This window comes from Dermacentor silvarum, chromosome 3 (assembly GCF_013339745.2).
Source record: "Dermacentor silvarum isolate Dsil-2018 chromosome 3, BIME_Dsil_1.4, whole genome shotgun sequence".
Lineage (NCBI taxonomy): Eukaryota > Metazoa > Arthropoda > Arachnida > Ixodida > Ixodidae > Dermacentor > Dermacentor silvarum.
The window spans coordinates 213,367,619-213,391,989 of record NC_051156.1 but is presented as its reverse complement, the minus strand read 5'-3'; the positions used below and the strand labels follow the sequence as shown (position 1 = coordinate 213,391,989).

At 45.5% G+C, this 24,371-nt stretch overlaps 1 protein-coding gene across 31 annotated transcripts in view; it reads right to left on the bottom strand.

The window, feature by feature from the left end:
* LOC119445208 (polyhomeotic-proximal chromatin protein-like) overlaps positions 1 to 24,371 on the bottom strand; it is a 199,065-nt gene that overhangs the window by 12,202 nt on the left and 162,492 nt on the right. For 22 of the 31 annotated variants that reach the window (XM_049664270.1, XM_049664269.1, XM_049664268.1 and 19 more), the window contains 9 exons: positions 18,098 to 18,237; positions 16,524 to 16,787; positions 14,862 to 15,110; positions 12,404 to 12,721; positions 10,838 to 10,897; positions 6,093 to 6,282; positions 4,317 to 4,627; positions 3,117 to 3,203; positions 1,130 to 1,391 (listed from right to left, as the gene is read on the bottom strand). In XM_049664270.1, the coding sequence (XP_049520227.1) occupies positions 1,130 to 1,391; positions 3,117 to 3,203; positions 4,317 to 4,627; positions 6,093 to 6,282; positions 10,838 to 10,897; positions 12,404 to 12,721; positions 14,862 to 15,110; positions 16,524 to 16,787; positions 18,098 to 18,172 (1,816 nt within the window). In that variant the 5' untranslated portion in view covers positions 18,173 to 18,237. Of the gene's footprint in view, positions 1 to 1,129; positions 1,392 to 3,116; positions 3,204 to 4,316; positions 4,628 to 6,092; positions 6,283 to 10,837; positions 10,898 to 12,403; positions 12,722 to 14,861; positions 15,111 to 16,523; positions 16,788 to 18,097; positions 18,238 to 19,137; positions 19,405 to 24,371 lie in introns of those variants that run through there. The other 9 variants (XM_049664272.1, XM_049664290.1, XM_049664274.1 and 6 more) reach the window with 9 other exon arrangements.

The following is a 24,371-nucleotide window of genomic DNA, read 5'->3' as shown; positions in this document are numbered from 1 at the left end:
CAGCCTCGGTGCAAAATTTTATGCTTGAAATATGAGTGGATGCGTCACGAAAGGCTCACAAAAGTAGACATTTTGACACCGAAAATGGGGAGGGGAAAGCTGCCAATGTAACTTGCAGGAAGTGACTCATGACTTAGAATGCATGGCTTCTCACATGACCTCCGCGATTAACTGTTAACCGTGGCTTCTCAGCAGCGCGCTGCAAAATCTTGGAGGCGATATGCTGGGCTTTCATACCTGTCAACCATAAGGTGCATGCATCAGTCTGCTTAAAGGGGCCCTGAACCACCCTTCCGGCTTGGTGAAATAACATAGTCTGCAAGCAGCATATGCTGCTGTGAACATGTCAGCCAAGTTTTGCTGTCGTACGCGGTGCATGGAGCTTGCAAGCAAAGCGCGAAGACTGCTTTCTCTCAAACGCTGTAGTTTCAACAGAAGCCATGATTCTCTTTCTGGGTGGTTTATTTCCTAATAAAGCACATTCCCATAAGTGGCTGCTATTGGTTGCTGCGGTTGGCTACACCACGGCTGCCGCAGGGTGCCGCCACGAGTCCAGTGGCTAAGCGCACTGTGGCTCGCTGAGGACAACCGTGTTTGGTTTACGTTTTGCGCGTCGTAGGCATCAAAATCGGAAGTCGTGGCGTCTTCGTTAACATCCAAAATGAAATTTGAACTGTGCGCCACGGTAAAATTTTGAAGGCAGAGTGTTGTGGCCTTGCTAGACCTGCACCATTGCAAATTTTGGTTATACTCTGATGTTGTACAGCGCCGTGCAAGGATTATCTTGCTGTAACAATTTTACGAACCGGTTCATTATTACAGGAGATAAGGAAATTTGAAACGTTGCATTGCCGTGCTGCCAGGAGGCAAGCTTCACTGCCAATGTGGACACTCTCCCCCTCTGCCTCGATTAACTTCAGCAAACGACATCAATTCCCTGCCTTCTCCAATACCGTTGCTGAGGTACCACATCCCGAGTAGTGCGAGACTGGTGAACAGGGCAGCACAGGATTCAAACCTGCAGCTTGTGAGTCGCCCAGCACACAATACCGCCTTGACCGGCTCATCGTTAACACAAACGCCTTGAAGCAAGTGTGCCAAGCTTGGCCAATCACAAGAGCTTGCGTACCTTTTTGTTGCTGCTGATGCTGGTGTATCTGCTGATGAATCTGCTGCTGGAACTGAGCAGTGTGCTGGTGAGGGTGAGTGTGCTGAAGGTTCTGCTGATGTTGATGATGATGGTGCTGCTGCTGTGCAGTTGTCTGCTGTTGCGGAGATGGCACGGCAAATGTCTGCGTCTGTGTGTTTGCCGTCTGAGTGTGGATCATATTCTGCTGCTGCCCAGGGCCTGGGGAAGTGCGGTTTGTCTGCGCCCTGATCCTCGGCTTGGCCTGTAAGGGGAGTAAGGAAAAAAAAAAGAGAGAAAAAAAAGGGGGTGCATCAGGATCGACCTGCTACAAACATCCACACTTTTGCAGTGATATTAAGGTCCCAATAATGGCAATAATAAACGTTGATGTGGGGACGAGCCATGCACCTTGAACTAGCAAGTTAGTGTTACATTGAACAACACTAAATTACCAAAATCTGTGTAACCCCCACTTCAACCTATCAGCAATTTCCCAAAAAATGTTCTTGCATAGCAAGCTCTTAACTTCGCACTTGCATTGGCCTGTGGCAGGAAAACAATAAAACAAAACTCACAGTAAAACCCATTGCGAGACCAGCTAGCGCGTGCTGAACTGCATAATAGACTGGTTGATTCATTCTACCAGTTCATGATGCAGACACCCCCCCCGTCAGCGGGACCACCGTCAGCTGCACTTTGCTCCTTGAAGAGGCAGGATGCATGTCAACTGAGCTCCGGAACAACACTTTGCAATGTGGTGAACATGCTTTAAATCATGGATCCGGGACCTCAAACAGGTGCGAGGTAATGTCCTAATGCATTTCTCTCGCATTTGCCGCTGAACTCCCACTGCTTTCCACATTTTGCTGCCATCTAAATGTGGCTGCCACAGCCAGGACTCAAACTCGTGACCTGTCCTTAACAGCAGAATGCCATAGCCACTCAGCTAGCTATTGTGGTGGATGGACAGTCGACTACTTCATAGCAGGAGCACTCCGAGTGCACTCATGTTTTGCAGGTGGTAGCCCTTTGTGAAGACAGTGTCACTCTGTGAACACCTGCCGCATTTAAACGATTATAATGCGCATCCGAATCTTAACGTGCACCCAATTTTTATGGCTTAATGTAAGAAAATATAAGTGCACCTAAATGTGCACCTAAATGTTCCCCGTTTTATAAAATAAAAAATGTAGCATGCCTCCTACGTTGGCAACAAAAACAGGGCAGACTTTACTTTCAGAGGAGGGAAACATTTTAATGTGAGCTTCCATAATGAAAGCGGTGCATCGTCATCGCCACTAGCACTTTACTGGCCACATATACCAAGCACACAAGGCCATATTCTCGAGCAATCACTTTTAGAGATACTACTATCACTTTCGTGACATTTTACGCGACTCTGCACCAAACTTATCAAAATATGCAGCTAAGAACGTTCCTGGCACTCTGTGCAGACAGCGAGCATGGCACAGCTCCAGAAACGCTGGTGGCCATATACGCCGATGCATCCAGTGCTGAGTAGCGCAAAATCTCGCACAAGTTATAGTACCGAAAGTGATAATAGTCGAGCACAAGATGAACCGACAGCAACAAGAAAACATGCACTGCCGCCATCTCTAATATGCCGATAACACCGCGTCTGATGGCTCCGACGGTAAGCTGCTGCCAACATCACGAATGCGGCTTTGGTTTTGCACCCGACTGTAACGCGCAGGCAATTTTCAGACCGACTTTTTCGGAAAGAAATGTGCGCATTATATTTTTGATGTTAGTTTGTACAAGAGGATGGATAACGACTGCCAAATGAAAGAGACCATGTGATGAAGTAGGTTATTCTAATAGCCACACCCTGCCTAACATGGATTGACTAGAAATGACTGATAATGACTACAAATAACTGACAATGATTAGAAAGCTGACACAGTATCTCGTGATGGTACTTCTAATGTTTAAGGGTATCCTGTAATGATAATCTACATATACACACCTGTGTTCGCGCCGGGAGGACATGAGAATTGACGGTAACAGAAGTTGAGGTGGCAGTCTGAGTAGCAACTGAGCTGGCTGGACGAACCTGGGTAGATGGAAAGAAAAACAATGAATTGCAATGCAACCGTTGCAAGAATGTACCACCGAAAAGAAACAGACTGTTGTTAATCACTTCATCATTTCAGTGTGTTCTGTACTTCAATGTTTCTAGAAGCTTTGTGATCTAAAATGACAAGTACCCAATTCTGCACTTCTAAATAAAGATAAGATCACCGCAGTCCCAACATAAGTACCAAGTTAGCATGCCTTTTTAGTGGTAACCTCACTAATCGAGGTAAATAGAAAGCAAGTTTATAACTATGCATTGTGACTAGCTTCCAGAAAGTGCAAACCAGATATTTGCATGACTAGCATAAATATCTTCGTGACTAAGAGAGAAGGTGCACACATCTGCTCGTTTTGTGAAGCTGACCACAATCACAACTGGTATTAAAATTACAGGCAACTCAGATTTTGGAAACAGACTAAATGACTAATTGGGTTTAATGTCCCAAAGCAACACAGGCACAATGAAGGACAGCGCAGTAGGTGGTTAATTTAATTCTAACCTCCTGGAGTTTTTTAATGTGCATCCATTGCTACATACAAGGGTAGTTTTGCATTCTGTCCCCATCATTAGGTGGCTGCCAAGGTTAAAATCAAAATCAAATCAAATTATGGGACTAATGACTCAAAGCAACACACAGGCTATGAAAAATGCCATAGTGGAGATCTCCGTATTAATTTTGACACGCTTTAATTTTGATGCGCATTCCACTGTAATCAGAGTGCGCCCACCACTGGCAAAGAATTAAACCCACGACCTTGCGTTCACCAGCAAAACTCCAAAGCCACTGAGCCACTACATTAATTCTGAGTTTATCATGTATAATGCATAGGCTAAAATGTTCTGTACATGTGCTGTTTGTTGCTGTACTCCATGTATAGAACACATGAGGTTGGGGACCTAGTCAGGTGCGGTGAGTGCCTTTTGTTCCTGGCCTTTTAGTCTCCTGGAAACAGGAAAGCTGAGATTACTGAATAAACAAACAAACTAACGAACAGCCACCGAGGTAGATTTTTGTAACAGACTTTCGCAACTGGTAACGACCAAAAATCTCTACAGAGGGCTGCTATTGCAGGAAAACAGCATCCACACCTGTTTAGGCTTGGGTGGCTGCTGCTGGATCGGCTGTGGCTGCTGCGTGGGAGGGGCTGCAGCCAGTGCAACGGTGGGCTGCTGGGGGGCCTGGGGTTGGGCCTGGGGCTGTGCCTGGGCTACGGTGGGTTGAGCAGTAGCCACAGGCAGTGCATGAAGGGCCTGCTGGGGTCCTGGCTGCAGGAAGACATCCGACTGCTGGCTCCGGATGTAGATGGGGTTCTGGGTGAGCAGAGTCGGGCTCTGCAGCTGCCCTGGCTGTGCCCACGTGATGCCATGCGGGAATGTGGCGTTGAGAGCTTGTAGCGAGCCTGCACACCAGAGGACACACATGAGGTTCCTGATGTGGCAAAGTTTTTCACGTGGGAATCCCTGACAAATCTGCTCCAACCCGATTTACAGCGAAGCTTCTGGTGCAAGTAGAAGCAGCAGAAAAACATGTGCAGACGGAAATTGCGTCCACTCAGCATGAGAGTTGGAATCTTCATTCCAATAGAACTGCTGGAGTCGGGAACTTTACCAGCAAATGCCCTTTTGAAAAAAAATGTTGCGAGGATATAACAAGGAATGCACCAAACACCTCTGCCTCATCGTCACAGGTCAACTCTGCTTCAGTGGAACTTGGTCTCGGATTCTGCAAGGTCGGACAAGTCTGAGGACGAGCTTTTTTTTTTTTTATTCATCTGCAGAGTTTGTTCGCGTGGTCCAGGTTCCCCTTCACTGCTTGTTTAAGACCACGTGATGTGCGGTAGAACGAGAACTAGTGCTACATCATGAGATGGAAAGATGCCAGTGTGGATTAGACAGCTAACACGGGTAGCTGATGTTTTAGTTCAAATTAAGAGGAAGTCATGTTATATTAGATAACATGACTTCTATGTTATGTTAGTCAGTTAATGCTAGCAGTGGTCAATTAGAAAAACAGAATTGGTTACTAGAAAAGGGGAACTCAGTTGAGGAGAGCAGAGAAGTGATAAAGTTAAAAAATTTGCAGGAACTAAGTGGAGCCGACAAGCATAGGGCAAGGATGACTGGAGATCACTAGAAGACTTCATCCTGCAGACACTGTATGTGTCGGGCGTTACCAGTAGTGGGGGAGGGATGAATATTCAAAGCTTTGAAATACCAAATTATCTTATTCGATTTGCACCACGAATCAATTCGCTTTTGGCATTATTCAATTCGTACTCGAGTATGAATTTGAGTATGAGTAGGTCGCAAAAATTCGTATTTGCACTCCAATAGTTACGGAAGACACAGGAATGTAAAAATATCATTTTATAGGTTTGTGGGGACGTGCGATCTTGGACTCAGCTTGTGGCCTTCATGAAAACCGAGTCCACAAGCAGCTAAGGCTCCCGCAAAGCCAGGCCAGCTCTATCATCTGGGCATTCCAGGCGTGAGCAGAGCTTACACTGTGCCACCACGCATCACGGGGAGTAGTTCTTACAGCAGCTGGTAAGCAGTGTCCCACAGATTATCCACAGACAAAATTTTGATATAACTGACTCAGCTTGTTAAATTAATTTACTATTATGCATCGGCTCTAGTATTTACTGTCTGTTGTCTTTATGGCACTTGAAAGTGGGTTCATTTTTTTGTGCAAACGTATATGGTCAAGTGTTTTTCATCATAAAATTCTGTTGAAGTTCCATCGGCATCGTGCTTGAATATATTTTGCCCTTTTACTGCGCACACTCCCAAACCAGCACCAATGCACTTTCTGTTCTATATATGCTCCCACACATGCTGCACTGATCCAGAATTCACACCAACCTAGAAGCTGTGCCTGGCTGATGACAGTGGGCTGCTGGCTGGAGATGATCTGTGGGTTGTTCTGGGAAAGCTGCTTGAACTGGTTGGTGTTGATCACTTGAGCAGTGGTCATCTGGCCAGATCCCTGGGCATTTATTGTGTTGGCCATTAGCGGTGACTTTGGCTGCAGTGGTGTCTGCTGACTCATCACCTGCAAGTGGAAGCGACATTACGAACTAAGCAAACACACAATGCGACTGTGAATAGTTACAACAAAACACTTCTGCAAAAGCACGCACTTCCACTAATAAAGGAGTCACATTTTTTCAAAAGATGTGGAAACGGTACCATATGATTCAAGCACGTAAAAGGATGACACCTAAATGTATTAAAGTTGGGAAACACTTATAAGGTGTCTTAATTTGGCATCTAAGTTGGTTTCGAAATACTAGACCTAGCAACAGCGACATTATTGCAAGATTGTGACACAAAGCTAAATTTTCTTGATATACTGTAGCAGTAAGGTTAGGTAAGTTGATCTTTCTCATAAATGTATAAACAAGAATGTTGTGCATGTTCTTTTTTGGCTGTGTTCATGTGGAGCAGCCATCGCAGTCACAAGAACAGAGCCAGCCACTGTACAGTGATGTCACAATGCATCCACCCCTGGGTACCAAAACTGATACAGGTCTCCAGAACCAAGCATTATAGTTCATTATTTAGGGCAATCTGGAACTTGCAAGTATATTCTCCAAGGTTTAGAGGATTAAGGCCTCCATTTTACGAAAAAAAGAAGTGACGAAGATCATGCCAGCACTCCTCTAGAATAATAAAGAACCACAACATATGCTGGCACACAAGAAAAAGGCTGGACGTTCTGCTTGACAAACCTTTTTTGCTATTCTAGATGTGCAGTACTTCCTGCCACCGATACCAAAGTTACATGGGCAGCTTAACCAAGCTTAGGCTGAACCTTACTTACTGCTTACCACAGTCATGCTAGGATACAGAAAATCACCTAAAATAATTTACAGATAGATGCAGTTGCACTTGGTTAGCAAAATAACTAGGGTCTTGTTCCTTTTTGAAACAGTGTTTAAATACAGAAAATCACCTAACCTCATTTACAGATAGATGCAGTTGCACTTGGTTAGCAAAGTAACTAGGGTCTTGTTCCTTTTTGAAACAGTGTTTAACTGTAGCAGACAGCAATCGAGGCCTAGCATAACTGCAGTTAGCAGGTCAGTTCTAAGAGAGTGTCGTACCTTGTGCTGCGGAGGCTGCAGTTTAGAGGTCAGTTAGCTTAGAGATTGCCAATTATATTGACATCACTCGTTGCGCTCTGAAGCCATCAAATGTGCATTGAACCACAGTTATGCAACCACTGAGCCAGTAAGAAAATAACCCTAGCGAAAATGCCAATAGAATTTTCTACTAGTCCAATAGAGCAGTCTTATGGGTTCTATAGGTGACTTATTGGAACTATGGGCTTCCTTTGGATTGTATTGGTACCAATAGGGTCCAATAGGTGACATCTATCTGTCACCTATAGGACCAACAGATTCTATTGGTACCAATAGGTGACAGCTATATGTTGCTTTTAAGACCAAGAGGCTCTTATTGATATCAAGAAGGTCCAATGAGCGGGAGCTATGTGTTGTCTATTTGTTTCTCACTGGACCAATAATAGGGATTGTAAACATTAAAATTATGGAGCTGCAAATTTACCTAGCAGCACAATTTCCCAAAATACTTCATTGTGCCACTCAGAAAAGCATAGGATAAAGCGGTGTTGGTTAATTACAGAACTTATGCACCGAGAATGTCGCAGTTTTGTATAGAATCGACTTGATTCGACGACAGTCCCCACCACTTTGCTGGGCCAGGGATGCCCATGTATGCGCAGGTACGTTGCTGGCATTCTAATAACAATCATGCTAATCGGTGTGTGAGTACAACGAGGCTACGAAACTGCGCCTGACTGTTCGTCGGCACTCCGTCGCCATGACAGGTAGCGTGCGACCAACAAGCGCTGGCAGTGCTGACTTTGGCTCCTCAATCTCCTGGGTTTTCCCTGTGCTTGCTGGAATTTATGTCGTCAATTTACGATTGTTGTCTGCAGTCTATAATTGCACAGAGGCACCGTTTAGGCACCCGTAAGGCGAATACAACAAGAAGCGTCAGCCACGCCAAACTCGAAGTAGAGCCGGCATGACCTATGTCTAACGACTGCTACGATGTTGACCGCAAAAGCACGAAATGCATGCCAACTGACCATCGCATCTTCCTTGAACGCGGCCGCTCACTGCCTAATCTATTACGTACTATGAAAGTTTGCCTGGAATATCGATATATAGCACATGTTGTCATAGGCGATATGTCGATGAGACCTGACAACTTTTATGAAAATAGATGGGGTGCCCCGACATAAGCAGCGATACTACCACGTGTGCTACTGATAGTTTCTGCAGTTCGAGGAAGCTGTGTGTTTCTTATTTATTTCTTGCTGTCTCTGTGAACACATCCGAGCTTCCAAAGCTGTTCTAAGCCTTGTCAGGAGTTGCTCACCTAGTTCTGCCACAGTCCTGTGTAATTCTGAAATTTTTATGCCTGCCTAAGTGATTCATCTGTGGCTATTTTTCCGCATATTTTAGGTAAGCACCGTCCTGCAGAGTGCGAATAAAGTACTTTAAGCTTTATCATGGTGTAAATGTTCGTATCGCACTAGCATGCGTGGTGCGCGGTCTCCTTATGATGCAGCTATTGGTCTGGCAAGCCAATAGTCGATTGGACCAATACGCGTTTGAGACTAATTAGCCGACTGAGACAATACACTTATAGGACCAATACACCTATTGGACAAATACAGATATACTGCCAATACACCTTTAGCACCAATATGTGGAATAATCCAATAGGCTATTGATTTGTCTTTTGGACTTTTTTGCTAAGCAACACATGATGACAATCAAAATGGCAATTTCTCCTAAACAACTTACATTTCTGTATTTTCACTCAAATAAATGAAACAAACTTAATGCTAGAGCTGCAAAGCATACAAATATCACACAAGCATCAGGGATAACTATAAGGCAGCAAGAAACACATGGCAAGAAAAGCAAAATGGGATGACAAAAGGAATATGATTGAACCTCATTACAATGAAGACACATTGAACACGAAATACCTGTTACATACAATATTCGTTATAAAGGCAAAAGCTAACGCTGGCAATAAAAACAACTGAAATCAAGGTACAAGCTGATACTGACAAGAAAAGAAATTGTGATCAAATCTATGAAACAGAAATGCAAGTATGATGTCTGCTATGGGCCAGTAAAGGGTATCCTGTAAATTTTGATAGATCGCTGTTGGCATGCTGTGCTGACGTGTAGCAAATGAAAAACATCTCTTTTGCATCATTAAAATGCAATCATGCGACCGGTGACAACATGTGATTGGCACATTGGCTTGCCAACTGCTGGCCAGCCAAGTGATACCGTGGGACGAAATATGCACGTGTGTCGAGAATATGCAGCTTCATGTTGCTCTTGTTGAGTAGTTGATATCTAGCAGAATGCATATTTCAAGCGTACAAATATTCGGTTTGCTTTAACTGATACTGTTTCAGATTTCGCAGGAACAAAAAAATGTCTGAATTAACCAAATGTCGAATCATCGAGGGCGTCATGAAAACAATAAACAAATGCTTACTACGTCAACACACTTTTATTTAATGAATGAGCAAATCCTGTTGCAATTTTGCACAAAAGCAGTGCGGAAGCAGCAATACTCATTATCTTTTGACTGATTGGCTCTCACAGTGGCGAAGGCCTTGCGACTTCTTTCGCAGCATGGCTGCGGAACGTGCCTTGATCTGAAAAACGCTTTTCACTACTGCACGCACATCCCTATTATTTTTCTGACAGTGGGCTGGTCGCCAATGGATCGTCTGTCCATCAAGATGTAGCCGGTGCTCTTCATTCTCGACAGCTTTGACCGCGTCAAAAAGAAACAACTGTTTGCCACAACCGCTGCAGAAGAAACCGCAGCCGTTATCGACACGATCATGGATGGCGATCTTGCAGTTCTGAAGACATGCAACCAATGTGCGCACCAATTTAAAATGGAACTACTGTTTGCCGCAACTGCTGTGGACGAAACCATGGTGACTATTGACGCAATCATGGATGGTGACTATGCAGTTATGAAGGCATGCGGCCAATGCGGTGTTGTGCGCAGTGGTAAACGCAAAAATGAAGGCTTTATAGGCAGAAATAGGCACAAAGTGTTCCGGCGTTGCTGTCATTCGCGTATGATTTCCACTGTTGACTATGGCAATGCAGACTTTGCCGCTTCGTTTTGGATGGACGCTAGCATTGTTCTTGCACCTTTGTGTCAAGAACAATGCTAGCACCGCACATTTGCGGTGCTCCGCGCTCACCAAGCTCCGAGTTGTCTGAATTAACTAACGTGCGGCCAAATATGTCTGAATTAACGAGAGCTTTGTTGCACTAAACAATGCATATGCCTGCCAAGACCAGAGGACGGATCCGAATTATCTGATTTTCTGGATTAACAATGGTTTAATAAAAAGGTATTACTGTAACATTATAGCATTCACGAAACAAAACACGTCCAACCAAATTTTAGATTCGCTTCACAATATCTAATATTTCGTTATATCTGTCTTCATTATAACGAGGTTCAACTGTAAATGAATAATAATAGTAATGCTAAAAACAAAAGTGTCACTAAGGGCTGACCTGAGCATAAGAGGTAGGGGTGTGTACCTTCTGGGACATCAAGGAAGCATGCTTTACCATCTGGATGCATGGGGAAAGAAGAGGAACAAACAACACAATAGGAATATATACAGCAGGGCCAACCAAAAAGGGAAACAGCCATAACACAACAGACACCCCTTGCGAGGAGCAGTGCCAATCGGGATAGAAGCAAAAAAATCAGCATGCTAAGGACACCCGTAACACAACACAGAGAGCAAGCGTTCACCCAGAAGTGATAAGGACATTGGCAAGAAGGACGGGGATGTGTGCTTGTCTGGCCACATTGCCAAAATGCAAACCAGACTACAGGTCAGAGAGTGGGTGTTCATATGGTCTGAGAACCAAATGGCACGGGCACTCAGCTTGCACTAATAGAGAGTTCTAGGTTTTATGCACCCAATGTTAGAGGGAGGGGGGGGCAAACTGCCTGGCGTACCAAATAAAGCAAAACGGTATACAAAAGAATGCAAGCAGGGTGTGGGACTTTGAGTACTCAAGAACATTTGGTTACGCTATCTCTAAAACTCCCTTGTGATTGTTGACTTAAACCTCTTCAATAAAGTATCCAGAACACTTAAGTTACCTTAGCTCATAAGTATTTTTCTACCTCAATGACATTTTTGAACTAGTCCACTTGAAATGTTCAAAATGATAAATTCTTACATATAAAACAAAGGGCAAAGTTATTAATGACATGGGCACCTCAGCTTGACGCATCATTAATAACTTCAAACATTGAATGGTGTGGGGCACTTGCTATGTCAGTAATAGAAGGGTGAGTGCTTATGAACCATGGGCATTCCCTCGATATTTTACAGTGAAGTATACATCTTCACTCACTACATGCAAAACTTATGTAACTATCAACTGTGCTGCAGTGCTATCTGCTACATCATGTGCATTTCCTGTTTGCTGCACATTTACCACGCTCTCGGTTACAAGTAATACACAGACAAAAAGAAAGTCAACCACGGAGGACAGAAATCTACAACACTTCGATGGTTGACTTTCAAGGTGAGTACCTCGCGAAGCACTCTGTTTGCACAATCATGGTTAGGTAAGGCTTACAGTGCTGTAAACCGTTCAACTTAATTAAACCTCAGAGGTACATTAGGTACTGCTCTAAATTATGCAATAATTAAATTGATGAGTTCCTTCAAAAACAAAGTAAAATGTAATCAATACTGTATGTAGGTGAGAAAATAAAAGACAGCCCTCTGTTACAGACCATGGTGACAATGCGCTACTGCACACTTACAGGTAAAACACATATGCAGTGCTTAAAGTCTCCCTTTGCTCGAGGAGGCGCTCCCATGCATACATGGGCTGCTTGTATGTCTGTATGATGTATGTCTGATGTATGCTGTACATACATATGCAGATATGTACGATTTATGTAGTGCTAATTGCCAGGCAAGGAGGGGCCGGGACTCCCCGAAATTTTTGGTGAGAGAGCCCCGACACCCCCTGAGCCCTCCCTGACTTTAAGCCCTGCCTGCATGCAGACAAAATTAGCAGCACAAAACGGAACAAGTCTTGTCGAACCTGTTGCTGATGTTGCCACATTGAAACCGGATGCTCGTGGATTCCGAAGCAACTTACGAAAGGCTTGGCCTTGTTAGCATCCATTTGCTTGGCCTGATTGGCAGCTGGGAGGAGGCTCTGGCTCGAGATGAGTCCCAGAGGGTTGATGACCAGTGTCTGCTGGCCTGTGCTGGTCGATGGCAGTTGATAGCCGCCGTGGCTCATGACCGTGGCGCCCTTGTGGATCATCTGACCGGTAGGGAGGCAGGGTTTGCCAGAAGCTGTCATCATGTGGCAGTTGGTGGTCACCAGCGTTGGCGCACTGCTGATGGTCACCCCCTGAAAATCAGAACAGAAAAGCCAGAGATGCAAAAGCTTTAGCATACAACATGTACTACAGGCTTTAATGAGACTTTATGAACAGTTTGAGGGTATGTGAGTGTCTGTGAATAAATGTGCTATGTGTGTGATCACTGTGTTTATCATATTTTCTACCAAACACCAGTACCAGCATTCTAGGCCATCAGCTAGGTAAACTTCACACAAAAACATTAAGTCAGTTTAGACTAGTAAATTATTCTTTCATAACACTATTTTCCTAGTTTCATGGCAAGAGATTTGTAAGTCAAAGTTCCATTTTCTGAATTTCCCATTGAAAGGCTTTTCTAGCATTGTAGAATGGTAATTTACTAATACAGCTCAACTTATTTTTCTATTTAGTCTCTCTTTAAGGACAGCATCTCTCTCTCCAATACACATGTTCATACACGCAAGTAGCACACAAACACACGCAGTAGCGGACTATCTCAAACCGCTTGGTCCTCAAGAGCCTTTCACGTGTACCAATTACATTTACTTATTTCTGCTGGATCTTTGTTGTCAACATTCAGCCACTTTCAATGAGTCGGTCTTCTCGCAGTTTCCACAATCCCAGCAGAAAAATGGTCAATGCCAAATTTCTCTTAATGTGCACACGCACCAGTGGACACAAAAACAGCAATGCATACAAGTCAGAAATGAACACACAGATAGTTTTAGAAGAAAAATTCTGGAAGGCCACACAAAGAGGCATTTAAGGCTGAACAGAACAGCTGTAGTAGGCAGGGATGCTTGTCTCCTCTGTTTGACATACTTTAGGCAACATTACCTTCGATTCCACTTTTAGAGGCCTTGATGACAATTGCTCCTTCATGAACATTTCCCAGAAAAATTCAATGTTTCAGCTGAAGGAGGTATGCATAGCAGCAGTTTGAGATTAATCATACTGCTTCCATTAATGGCCATTTGTCATCATCCTAATGCTTTTACAGCAGTTCATCAGCTCGCTGTAGCATACAGCCAGGACAAAGAAGAGGCAACACGATACTTCTTTGACCTCTTTTCTGTCATGTCTGTAAATTTAGGCAGTATGCTACAGCCATCATTAACCAACTAGTAAAAAATATGAAAGCGTTGTTGTCTCGCTATCTCAACAGGCTCAAACTGGGGGAATGTATAAGTGTAGTCCATATGAGATTGTTACCTGTAAGCTAGACCAAACATTTTGGCAGTGACAAAAAAGCTGTTGTGGCTCAGAGGCAGAGCCTAGGAAACTGGCTATGAGAAAATTTGCATCAAATCTTTTATTTAAAACATCTTTACACTTTTTTCTTTCTAATCTGTCAGTTTCTATTGCCAGATTTGTGCGGTATGGGCCATACATGGCACCTAGAACCAAGGGAAAGAGCATGTGGTGGCTATCATCGTAAAACAAAGCTAGGTGGTAGCAGCCATGCAAAATTTCAAGCAAATGATTTCACAGATGCATGTGCATGCCTTGTGTATTGCACGCTGCTTGCATCTTTCCTTTGCTGCTGTGCTAGCTGATGATGTGCATATGCCACTTAAGAGTGTACTGGCCATAGTAACAACTTTGGACTTCAGACACTTTTATAATGCGTTCCAGATACCTTATGCTAAACCAGGAACTAAAATACAGGACATTACCAACTATTGAATATATATTCAATTCAGTGCACAACCTTATTTGTCATACCCTGAGAGCCAGAGGAACTACAGAAAGGAGTGGTAGTAAATGAATGACAAACAACAACAACAACACAGTGTAATTAGCACAATGCAAGAAACATTCTAGTCATGCAATATCAGCTAGTGTGTCACAAGAACAATCCAAAATGCAAGAGTTCCTGGTTATAGTACAACGGTAGCTAAATCTAACGTAACAGAGCGCTATTATTATTAGCTACCATAACCACAAGAAGGTTGTTTCAATCAACGTACATGCCAAAGAAAAAAGAAGACTGGGAAAGATACTGTGTGAGACATGGCTCCGTCCCCTACATTATGATATGGTGATCAACACGGCTAAAAAAATTGTCTGGAATACACAATAAAACATCTGAAATACATAACTCAAATATAAATTGCTGCAAACAATTCTCTACAAATACAGCTCCAGAAAATGCTTCTTTATACGCACCTTGCCACCTGGGTTGACGCTTGCAATGGACACGGCTGGGATGATTGTGGTCGTTCCGTGCGGTCCCCCTGCCCCACCCTGCTTCGTGTGGTCCATGTGGGCCTTGCTCTGCAGCTGCAAGTTCAGGCTCTGCAGGGCCCCCATGTTGTGCTGCTGGATGGCGAGGTTGCCAGGCAAAAGCATCTGCTGCTGGGTCGAGTACAGTTGCGGCAGGTAGTGGTTAGGCAATGACTGCTGGATGACCTGCACCTGCACATACCAGACAGAGGCCTTCATTAGAGAACCTGTTTCGCACAAGTACTACAGCACGTGAATAAACATGAGTGCGACTGGACGAAACATAAATGCGTGTGGTATAGATGTCACCCCCTGAGGCACATACTGGCTTCACTTGTAATGTATTGTTTATTTTCACCGCGTCCTACACAACTGTGGATGTAGAAGCCATCAATGCAAATAGCAATATGAAACATGCATCACGAACCATTCCAGAGAAATCGCTAGTGCCCAAGTAGATTCGAGAATGTAAAACACAATTTGCAGTCACACATGCAATCTGATGCGATAAGTATTCTCAGCATTGAATTTGTGACAACGCTCACAACGCTTCAGATACTGAACGCATGTTGTGTGTGAGACCAATAATTCAACAATAACAAGAAATTGGCAAAGCAGTCATTCTGAAAATGTAAAGCGATGATGCGTGGCAATATTCACTCAAGGTGCATGCAACACAATTGAAGAAACAGGCAAACAAGCAATTACCAAATGCTCGTGACATACGGGTTAGGAAAAGAATAAAAAGAAACAATGGAAGCAGCATGCCAAGATGCTGGACTTTGTTACCTTTCTGTCGACTCAAGAAATTAAAGAAACACTTGCTTTTCTCTTAACTCTTGCACAATACTTTTGGGATAACAGTATGTAGCATCTTGTGATGGCACCGTTCAATGAACTTTTTTTGCATTGGACTAGCCAACCACCCCGCTTGCCAATGCATGTGCTTATGAGCAGCTGCTGATATACAGCATTGCTTATTGTCATTCAACCCCTTTAACCTTGCAGAGCTGACCCCCAAGCTCCATCAGGGATTACTTCAGGGATTACTGCGCTAAAGGCATGTTTGTGGAACAGTCCTTGGTCCTGCACCAATCTAACATAACACCCTACCATAGGTCGGCGAACTCATTCATAAGTCGACTAACTCAGACTCGTACTACCCGGCGAGTCTGAGTCCGACTGAGTCTGCTTTTGGTGAGTTTGAGTCCAAGTGAACTCGGCTGAGTTTGATTTCAGTGATTCTGAGTTCGAGTGAGACCTAAGTTGAACATATATATTTTGTGAATGTGTCTGAGCGAGTTCTGTTTATATCACCAACCTACACACACTACAGAGAGAACACATGCTGTCCCTAAAGATAGGAACTACGCCGTTGGAAGAAACTGAACCTGCTCCTAAGTTACACAACCTACCACAAGATAAGGGCAACTGCTCTACCAGTAAAGCCAACTAAGATGCCACTAGATGGCAGGCTAAACTTTTCAGTATCTCGAAGCCCCTGGATAGCTTGAAACAATCCACGAGCCAAATGTGTATTGCAGGAATCCACAGGATGTAGACAACGGGCACAATACGATGTCACGAATAGTAGTAGCCACTTACGGGCTGCAACTGCGACTGGGTCATGCTCTGGATGGCCTGTTGGGGGATGACAGTGCATGTCGAAGAGTGCGGGGGCATGGGGCCACCGATGGGTGACTGTGGTTGCTGAGGCTGTAGGTGGGCACTGGTGGTCATGGTGACCTGGTTGGGAACCTGGGTCCCAGCCACGGAGGTGGGCGATGCCAGGTTGGGCTGTGAACTGACCACAACCTGTTGCGGCTGCTGCTGCTGAGTCTGTTGCTGCTGCTGTTGTTGTTGTTGCTGCTGTAAAGATTGCGAGGTAGACATTTACAATCCGTAAAACAAAGAGCGTCACAAACATATGCAGACAAGAACAGGCACTAGTAACATTCAAGCTCTAGTGGGGGAAGAACAGCAGATAAAGGAAGAAAGAAAAATAATTATATGATGTGCAAAAGCCATTAATTATCAAGTCCACCAAACAATCTTTGATTGACTTCCAACGTAGTAAGGCAATTCAATGCAATCCCTTCTAGTGGTCGTGATACTCTAATTGCAAGCACAGTAAATATTATACTGGCATGCTGATAACCACACCTGGCTCTATCAACTGCCTTGTTGGCTTCATTATCAGGCTTTTGGGAATTCATGCTTAATATTATTCAGTGTGTGAAATGGAACAGTGTGTTAGCAGACTGTGTAAAAGCCCACCATGAGTTACCAGTTCATTGCCGAAGATGAAATTATGTAAAGGTTTGTACTCATAGCAATGGCTTCATTTCAATTGAAGCCGCTGTGGTGCCGACAAGCTTAGCGTTTCGCTGGAGTATTCTGGTGAAAAGCCCAGCTGTGTGACACAAGATTCCCAAGCTAGGCTGAAAAATGGGAAAAACTGCTTATTGTGGTAGTTTTTTGATACTCGAGAGTACTGTAGACAACTGTACCACCGAACTCGGCAACATATGGTGCAACACAATGTCTGACACTGAGAGCATAGCGGCCACAGATTACACACACACCTTGGTAGCAACATAAAAAATAAGCATTCAAGCACGCTGTGTCATTTGCCAGATTGTAGGGTTACACACACCAAAGATATATTGTGTGAGAGTACCCATGCAATGCTGATTTGCACAAGAGAGATACTACTGCATAAGCATTGAGCTTAGTACAATCTTAGGGTGTTAAATGCTTGGTGTGCCTCTAGACGTGGTGCCTAATGAATGTACCTACTAAATGAAAGATTAATCTACCGAGGCTCCATGCATGTGCTTTTTTCAAGGTTCTGTGAGTGCTTTAATGTTTCTCCTAAAAGATGACAATTTAGTACCAGTGTGCCATATGAAGTTGCCAGATACACAAAACCCCAGTGCTATCTGCCATTCACGACCAGCGTTATGTAACAATTATATCTGGCTGATATTATTCCCACCTTATCATACACCTTCCTGCACTGTCGTCCGAGTCAGGTGATTACACAAGCAAGGCACTGCTAGAGTCATTGACAAAGTGCAAAAATGAATAGAATTTAAATAGAATAGTTACATCAATCAAGTCTCGGCAGTTTGATTCTTTTCACATTTCATGTATCGTTAATTCAGCCCGAGACCAACCTGCTGGACGTTCATGGGTGAGCTTACGGCAGGCGGTGGTGCGGGTGGTGGCATGGCAGTCTGCGTGGAAACCATGATCCCGTTGGGTGCAGCAGGCCTGCCTCCTCTTCACTAATGCACCGCCACCATCTTCACACGCTCTGTTGGGCAGCCAAAAAGAGAGGAAGCTATGCATTATTAACAATGACTAGTACGAGATGCTGTAGATACAGGAACTATTCATTAAACCATCTGCTGACTGACACAGAACTCTCGTGACGTTGATAAAGGCCTGACAAGCAATCTATACTTTGTATGCATTCCGTGTGTACCATGTTGCCAATGATAAAAATGTGTGAGATAGGCCCGATAAATTCTTATGCTCCAGTCTAATGCAAAGCATGTGCTGAACCGTTGTGAATTCAATACTAGATAAGTTTTCCAGGTTTGCTTTTCTTTGTTACTCAGTGACGCGCTGAGTAACAGTGTTGAAAAAGTGTTGACACTTAGTAGCGTACTTGCTGTGAAGAGTGGAAGATGAGGCAAATATGTTCAGCTAATGCTGTCAAGTTTTTAGCTTCACCCCAGATGTTAGAGATAAGTGCTTACATCAAACAATCTACAAGACATACGGAAACTTGGCAATTAATGTTCACTAAAAAATGACAATGCCGGGGTCGCACTGTTGTCAGCGCAGCAAAGTGCTCCCCAAAAAAGAAAAAAAAAAAGAAAGTCATGAGAAACGCGTTCGGCAGGACAGCGCACGCGCACTGTCAGCTGTGCTTGCACTCACGCACCAAAAGGCGCGTGGTCAAAATAAAAGGATGGGAATGTTCATCCGCGCCAATCCGCACTCGCGACAGCCAGCATCGATCGACGGACCAACAACCAATCGCTTCCTCGTCGCCATGCAGGCGACTAGCACGACATAGCGCGGTAGCCGTTTGGCCACTTCGTTGCCAGCACCGTCCCTTTATTTCGACTGGTGCCGGGGCCTTTACGTAGGCGACTCATCGCCATGCTGACACCGCGACGTCGCATTCGTGAATGTCGGTACTTGCCGCGGCGACGTGGTCACGCGGTTCGAACTTCGTCGACGGTCGGCAGGTAGTTCAAGCAGCCAGCGATCCTCGGGTAGGGCCAACGCAGGGCGGACAGCGCGCGGGCGAGCGCACGCAAGGCACGGTGGTGCTTCTTCCCATAGTTCGTCGGCGGCGCAAAACAGAAAAAAGAAAGAGCTCCGGCGACGCTCGTTCATTCCTCGTCCCAGGGGGAGAAAAATACAAGTAAGCAAGCCGCGCGGTGTTCGATTCGTCGTGCAAGCCAAGCAACGCCGAAAAGAGGGGCAAAGAATGAGGGAAGGGGAGAGGGAGGGAAGGGGGGACGAAGCGACCTATGTGGAAACGCCAGGCTACCCGGCTGTTCGCCGTGCCGCTCGGATGAAGTAGGTAGGGTCACATGAAGGAAGAGAGAAGGAAAGATAAGCTCGAAGAGGGGGGGGGGGGGGAAGAAGGGCTAGACAAAGAGCGCAGTCGCGCACCACCTCCTCTGCGCGTACCGCCGCAAATTAAAGAGAGCCCCATGCCGCCCCAAGCGAGCCACGTCGGCCGAGCGGGGTGGGAGCGAATGGATTTTTCGCTCCGCCCACAACTGCGGCGGAGAGGAGGTTGAGGCCAATAGCAAAGCGGCCTCCTTTGTACACTTTTCTTTTCCTCTCCACATCGCTGCTCTTTCTCACTACGTAGATATTTTTCTTCTTCCTTCGCCCTCCAACTTCGCTTGCAGTCTTTTCTCTCACCACCCTTTCCACCACAGTCTCTCCGCTCGAACTTTCATCTATCTATCCACCAATCCATCTTTCTTTCCTCCTCCGCCTCTTTGTGTTTATCTCCAGCTCTTTCATCTTACCCTCTTTCTCCCTCTATTTCCTCCTTTTTTTCTTTCTTCTTTTTCGCAAAAGCACCCCGTGCTTGGATTGGCTTCGCTTCGTCCGCTTCTTCTGGCTTCGCGCAGCGCCCAGCACAAACACCGCCATCTGGTAACGCTAAATTTTTCCTTTCCAAGCCCCTTCCGCTCATCATGCCTTCCTTTCTTTATATTTTTCTTTCCTCCTACATTTCGTTTGTTTACGTATTTTATTCTTTAAAAAATTATGTGCGTTTCTTTGCCGCCTCCCCAACCCCACAGCGCAGTTGGGGCGGGAGTTCGATATTTATGTTGGCCTTCGCTTTCCTATCGCATCTTTACGTTGTTCTTCGCCGAAATTCGTGCGGGATTTAACGGTCTGCTAATGACGTTAATGACTCCTGCAGAACCCGGCATCTGGTTTGCAGAGCTATCTGCATGCATAATGGCCCGTATTGGTGATGCCCTCTTTAATTCCAGACTTTTTTGCTTTTTTTTTTTTTTCTGCTTGCGGTATGTTCCTGGCCAGAACCGTCCTCGCACAATTTTCGACAACCATCGCGTTACTCAACGGCGTGCCGTTCCTTTACCTTTCCTTATTTGATTTTTGATGTGCCTGTGGATATGCGAGACCGGAAACTTCTATAACGATGCCGTCGGCAGGTCCGCCGGGTGGGACATTAAGAACGAATTTAGCGATCGCTGCGTGCGATACACGACACCTTCGGCGCATCGGTCCGACGATAAATGGGAAGGAAAAATGGAGACGTCGATCGCACGACAAGAAACCGAGCAGCGACAAGAAATCGACTAGAAAGCGAGCAGGAAAAAAAAAAAGGAAAAAAAACTAACTTGACTATCCAAAGATAGATGGCGCTAGGCTCGGTTCCGGAGAGCAAATATTTCAAAGGCCTGCTGATAGATGGAGGCACCACTACTACTATTACCGTGGCTTCCGCGTAGAGATCTCGCTTGGAAACAGCTTGGAATTTTTTTCGAGATTCCCTGTTTCAGAAATCCCACGCGCTGATCAGGCATTGCTCACTATCCCGCTCTCCCAGATGCATCACGGTGCTGCATTGAGGAGAAACTTGCAGCGCAGGTTTGCCGATGCTATCGGCCAAAGTGTTGAACGACATCTGCAGAGGCGCAGCAAACGGCATTTCCTGTTTATTACATTATCTTTTTTTATAAAGCCAGTTTTGCCGATTGCAGCACTTTTTACTTGAAGACAGCGCGCAGAGGTCACTCACCTCTTGCGAGTGTAATTTTCCTCAAGAGATGGTCGGTTTTTTGAAGAGCAATATTAAACAGCTCTGACATTCACGTAATGCATAGGCATATATAGACCTTTCAAGACATTCTGCCTCCAAGACTGAGGAAGTAGGATTTCGGCAGGACATTGATATGATTCGGACTGCGCGTATTTAGCTGTCGATACAAACACACAGCCATGGTCACTATAGTGTTTTGAGTGAACTGAGCTACCCTAAGTCATTATATACCGTTCAGAAGCACATGACAAGCACGAAGAAGACAGACATGGGAAACGCGAACTGCCTCGTCGAAAGCGCGGTTGAGAGCGTGTGTTGTGTTCGAGAGTGCGTCGTTCGAGCGCATAGTAAATGGGCATACCTGAAGTCTATACCTTATATCAGCGTACACGAGGCACCAGAGTGCACAGAATGGTGCCTAACCATTCCAATAACGTAACGCAACCTTCACTATCCCCCCTCCCCCCCAAGAGAAGAAATAAATCTCGAAATTCGCTTTCTCGGTGCTTTTGAAAGGAATACACTACTCCTTGTACCGATAAATAATTAACTAGACCGGTGTGGATGCTGTCGAAATCCATGAAGTCACGACGAGCTGGTGCGGCAATTGACTTTCGACTTCATGTAAATCATATTTAGTTTACAAATATTGCAAAATATATGGCTTACGAAGCCTCCTCTCACGGTAAGGGTAGTGATTTTGCTATTGCAAGACAGTAATTTACGAATACACTTCTATGTTCATTTGTAGTTTCTCTTTATTAGCTCGTGCGCACAAGCAACAGACACATTCAGAAACTAGAGGGCGGATTCACAAAACTTTTATTCTTCATACACGAAGCCTCCTCTCACGGTAAGGGTAGTGATTTTGCTATTGCAAAACAGTAATTTACGAATACATCTCAAAGTTAATTTGTAGTTTCACTTTATTAGCTCGCGCGCAAAGCAAAAGACATACAGAAACTAGAGGGCGGATTCACAAAACTTTTATTCTTCACATCCGCTGTCGATTAGTCGAGTTCGTCGTTATTCTCTCTCTGATTATCATTATCAGCAGGCTTAAAATCATAGGAATCGTCCTTGCATATAAGCGGATTTGCAAATGTAGTTACATCTCGCTCATCAATACGTTAGTAACGATGGAATGATTTGAGGCACTGTGAAACCAGGTTTTATTCTATATTTTTACTTACGACTACGGACTTGCATTTTACGATATCCGCAAGAATGACCGCAATAGGGCCCTACAAACAAATCCAAAACTTTCGAAGGCGTAAGCACAGATATGCAGAGCCGCTGACGAAGCACCATACAGACACATCGCCAAACGCGTAAGGTCGCCGCCAAGGTGAGAATGGCACCCATAGGCAGATGGCGTTCGGCACCGCGAACAACGCAGCACAGAGTAAAGTGTACCAGCAGATTGAAGACTTCAGCAGTGGTGGCTCTGAATGCAGTGAACAGTCAACCGTCCTGTCAGGTCACTCCTTCTTGTGTCCTAGTTCTTGTCGCAACCTAAAGTAGCTATGAATCCACCACAACTCGCCCACCTTTCTATCCTATCCTTTTCCGCAATAAAGTCACAGTTTCTGATGATTCAGAGGACTAGCTGCGTTTACTGAGCGTCGCGGAAACCGTCCAGAACCGTCGTTCCCCACGTGTGGTCAGGACTCCCGCAAGTCGTGGTATCAGCGGGTGCCTGTAGAGGGCTTTAGTCTGAGCTGTTTGTATCCTGCGAAAGCGCGCCAACCCATAGCCCGTAAGCGTGCCAGGCGTTGAAAAACGCCGCTATACACGAGAGACAACGAACGGGACGAATACGATGCTAAGCAGAAAACCGCCTCAAATGCTCCTACTCCGCCACGAAATGATCAATCTGCAAGGTTGCATATCCATCCCACGGTAAAAGAAGAGCACGCACGGAATGTTCGTCCAAGAAAAGTCTGAATAACGCAACGAAAAAAAAAAAAATGAAAGCAAGCAAGGAAGCGCTTAATATTGCCCAAAGGCAACGAAAAAGAAAATAAAAAAGAGAAAGAACAGCAAAGGGGCCACCGAGTGGCAAGCCCCCAAAACTATGCAGCACGGTATTTCGCGCCCGCCTGCACGGCGCGTACCAGAGAGCCGACGCTCACGCGGGCCCGCCCGTTCGTTGCCAAGGTCCGCGGCTTATCATTAAGCGCGCGCGCGCGCTCTCGGAAAAAGCCTGCATTATGCAGAGGGACGGGTAGCACCGCGTGCTCAGCGCGACGCAGCCATGCGATACAGACGGACGGGGGGAGGCAAGTAATAACGAAATAAAAACAAAAGAATGTATAATACAGACGAGATGGGGGGGGGGGGGGGGAGGCGAGGGGGAGTATGAAACGTGTCAGGCGCGCAGCGAGCGGCGGCCAGCCGTCCCACCGGCGGCTTCTGGCCTACCGCTCGGCGCGTGACGTCACGCGTCGGGACCCACCCCTCATTGGCCGGCGGGGAGCGGCGCAGGCCTTCGTTAGTTGGCTTCGTGCCCTGGGGCGTCCTTCGGCCGCGCGACTCGCCTTCCAATAATCAACGTCATTTCGAAAAGGGAAGAGAGAGCGATGGGAGAAACAAGCCGCCACTGGAGGGGGTCCGCAACAGCGTGTACCGGGAAACGACGAAACAAGAGAGAAAAACAAGAAACGAGCCCCACGCACAAGCCAAAGGAGGCCGCGCGGAACCGCAACCAAACGATGCGAGCGCTGCGGGGGAAAAAGAAAAAAATGACCCGGTGACGAAGGAGCGAGCGCTGAGTGGGGGAAGCACGAAAGAGGGGGGGGGGGGGGGAGACACCGGGAGGGGAGAGGCAGAATCACATATCGGGAAGGCAGCGAGGCGCCGTAAACTAAATGAGGAAAAACCGAAATTAAGAGGGCGAGCCCGTGGAGGCGAGGGCGAGCTGAGAAGCCTCGAGCGGGTCGATAGCGGAGTTGCAAACGACAAAAAAGAGGCAGCAGAAGGCATTTTCTTGTTTATTTATTTTTTTTTTTAGCGTCAACGCCCTCGCCTTCCCCGCGCTCTCCATCCGTTAATCTTCAATCTTTCGTTGCCGAACCGAAAAAAAGATTAGAAAGAAGAAAAGCCCCAGAACGAAG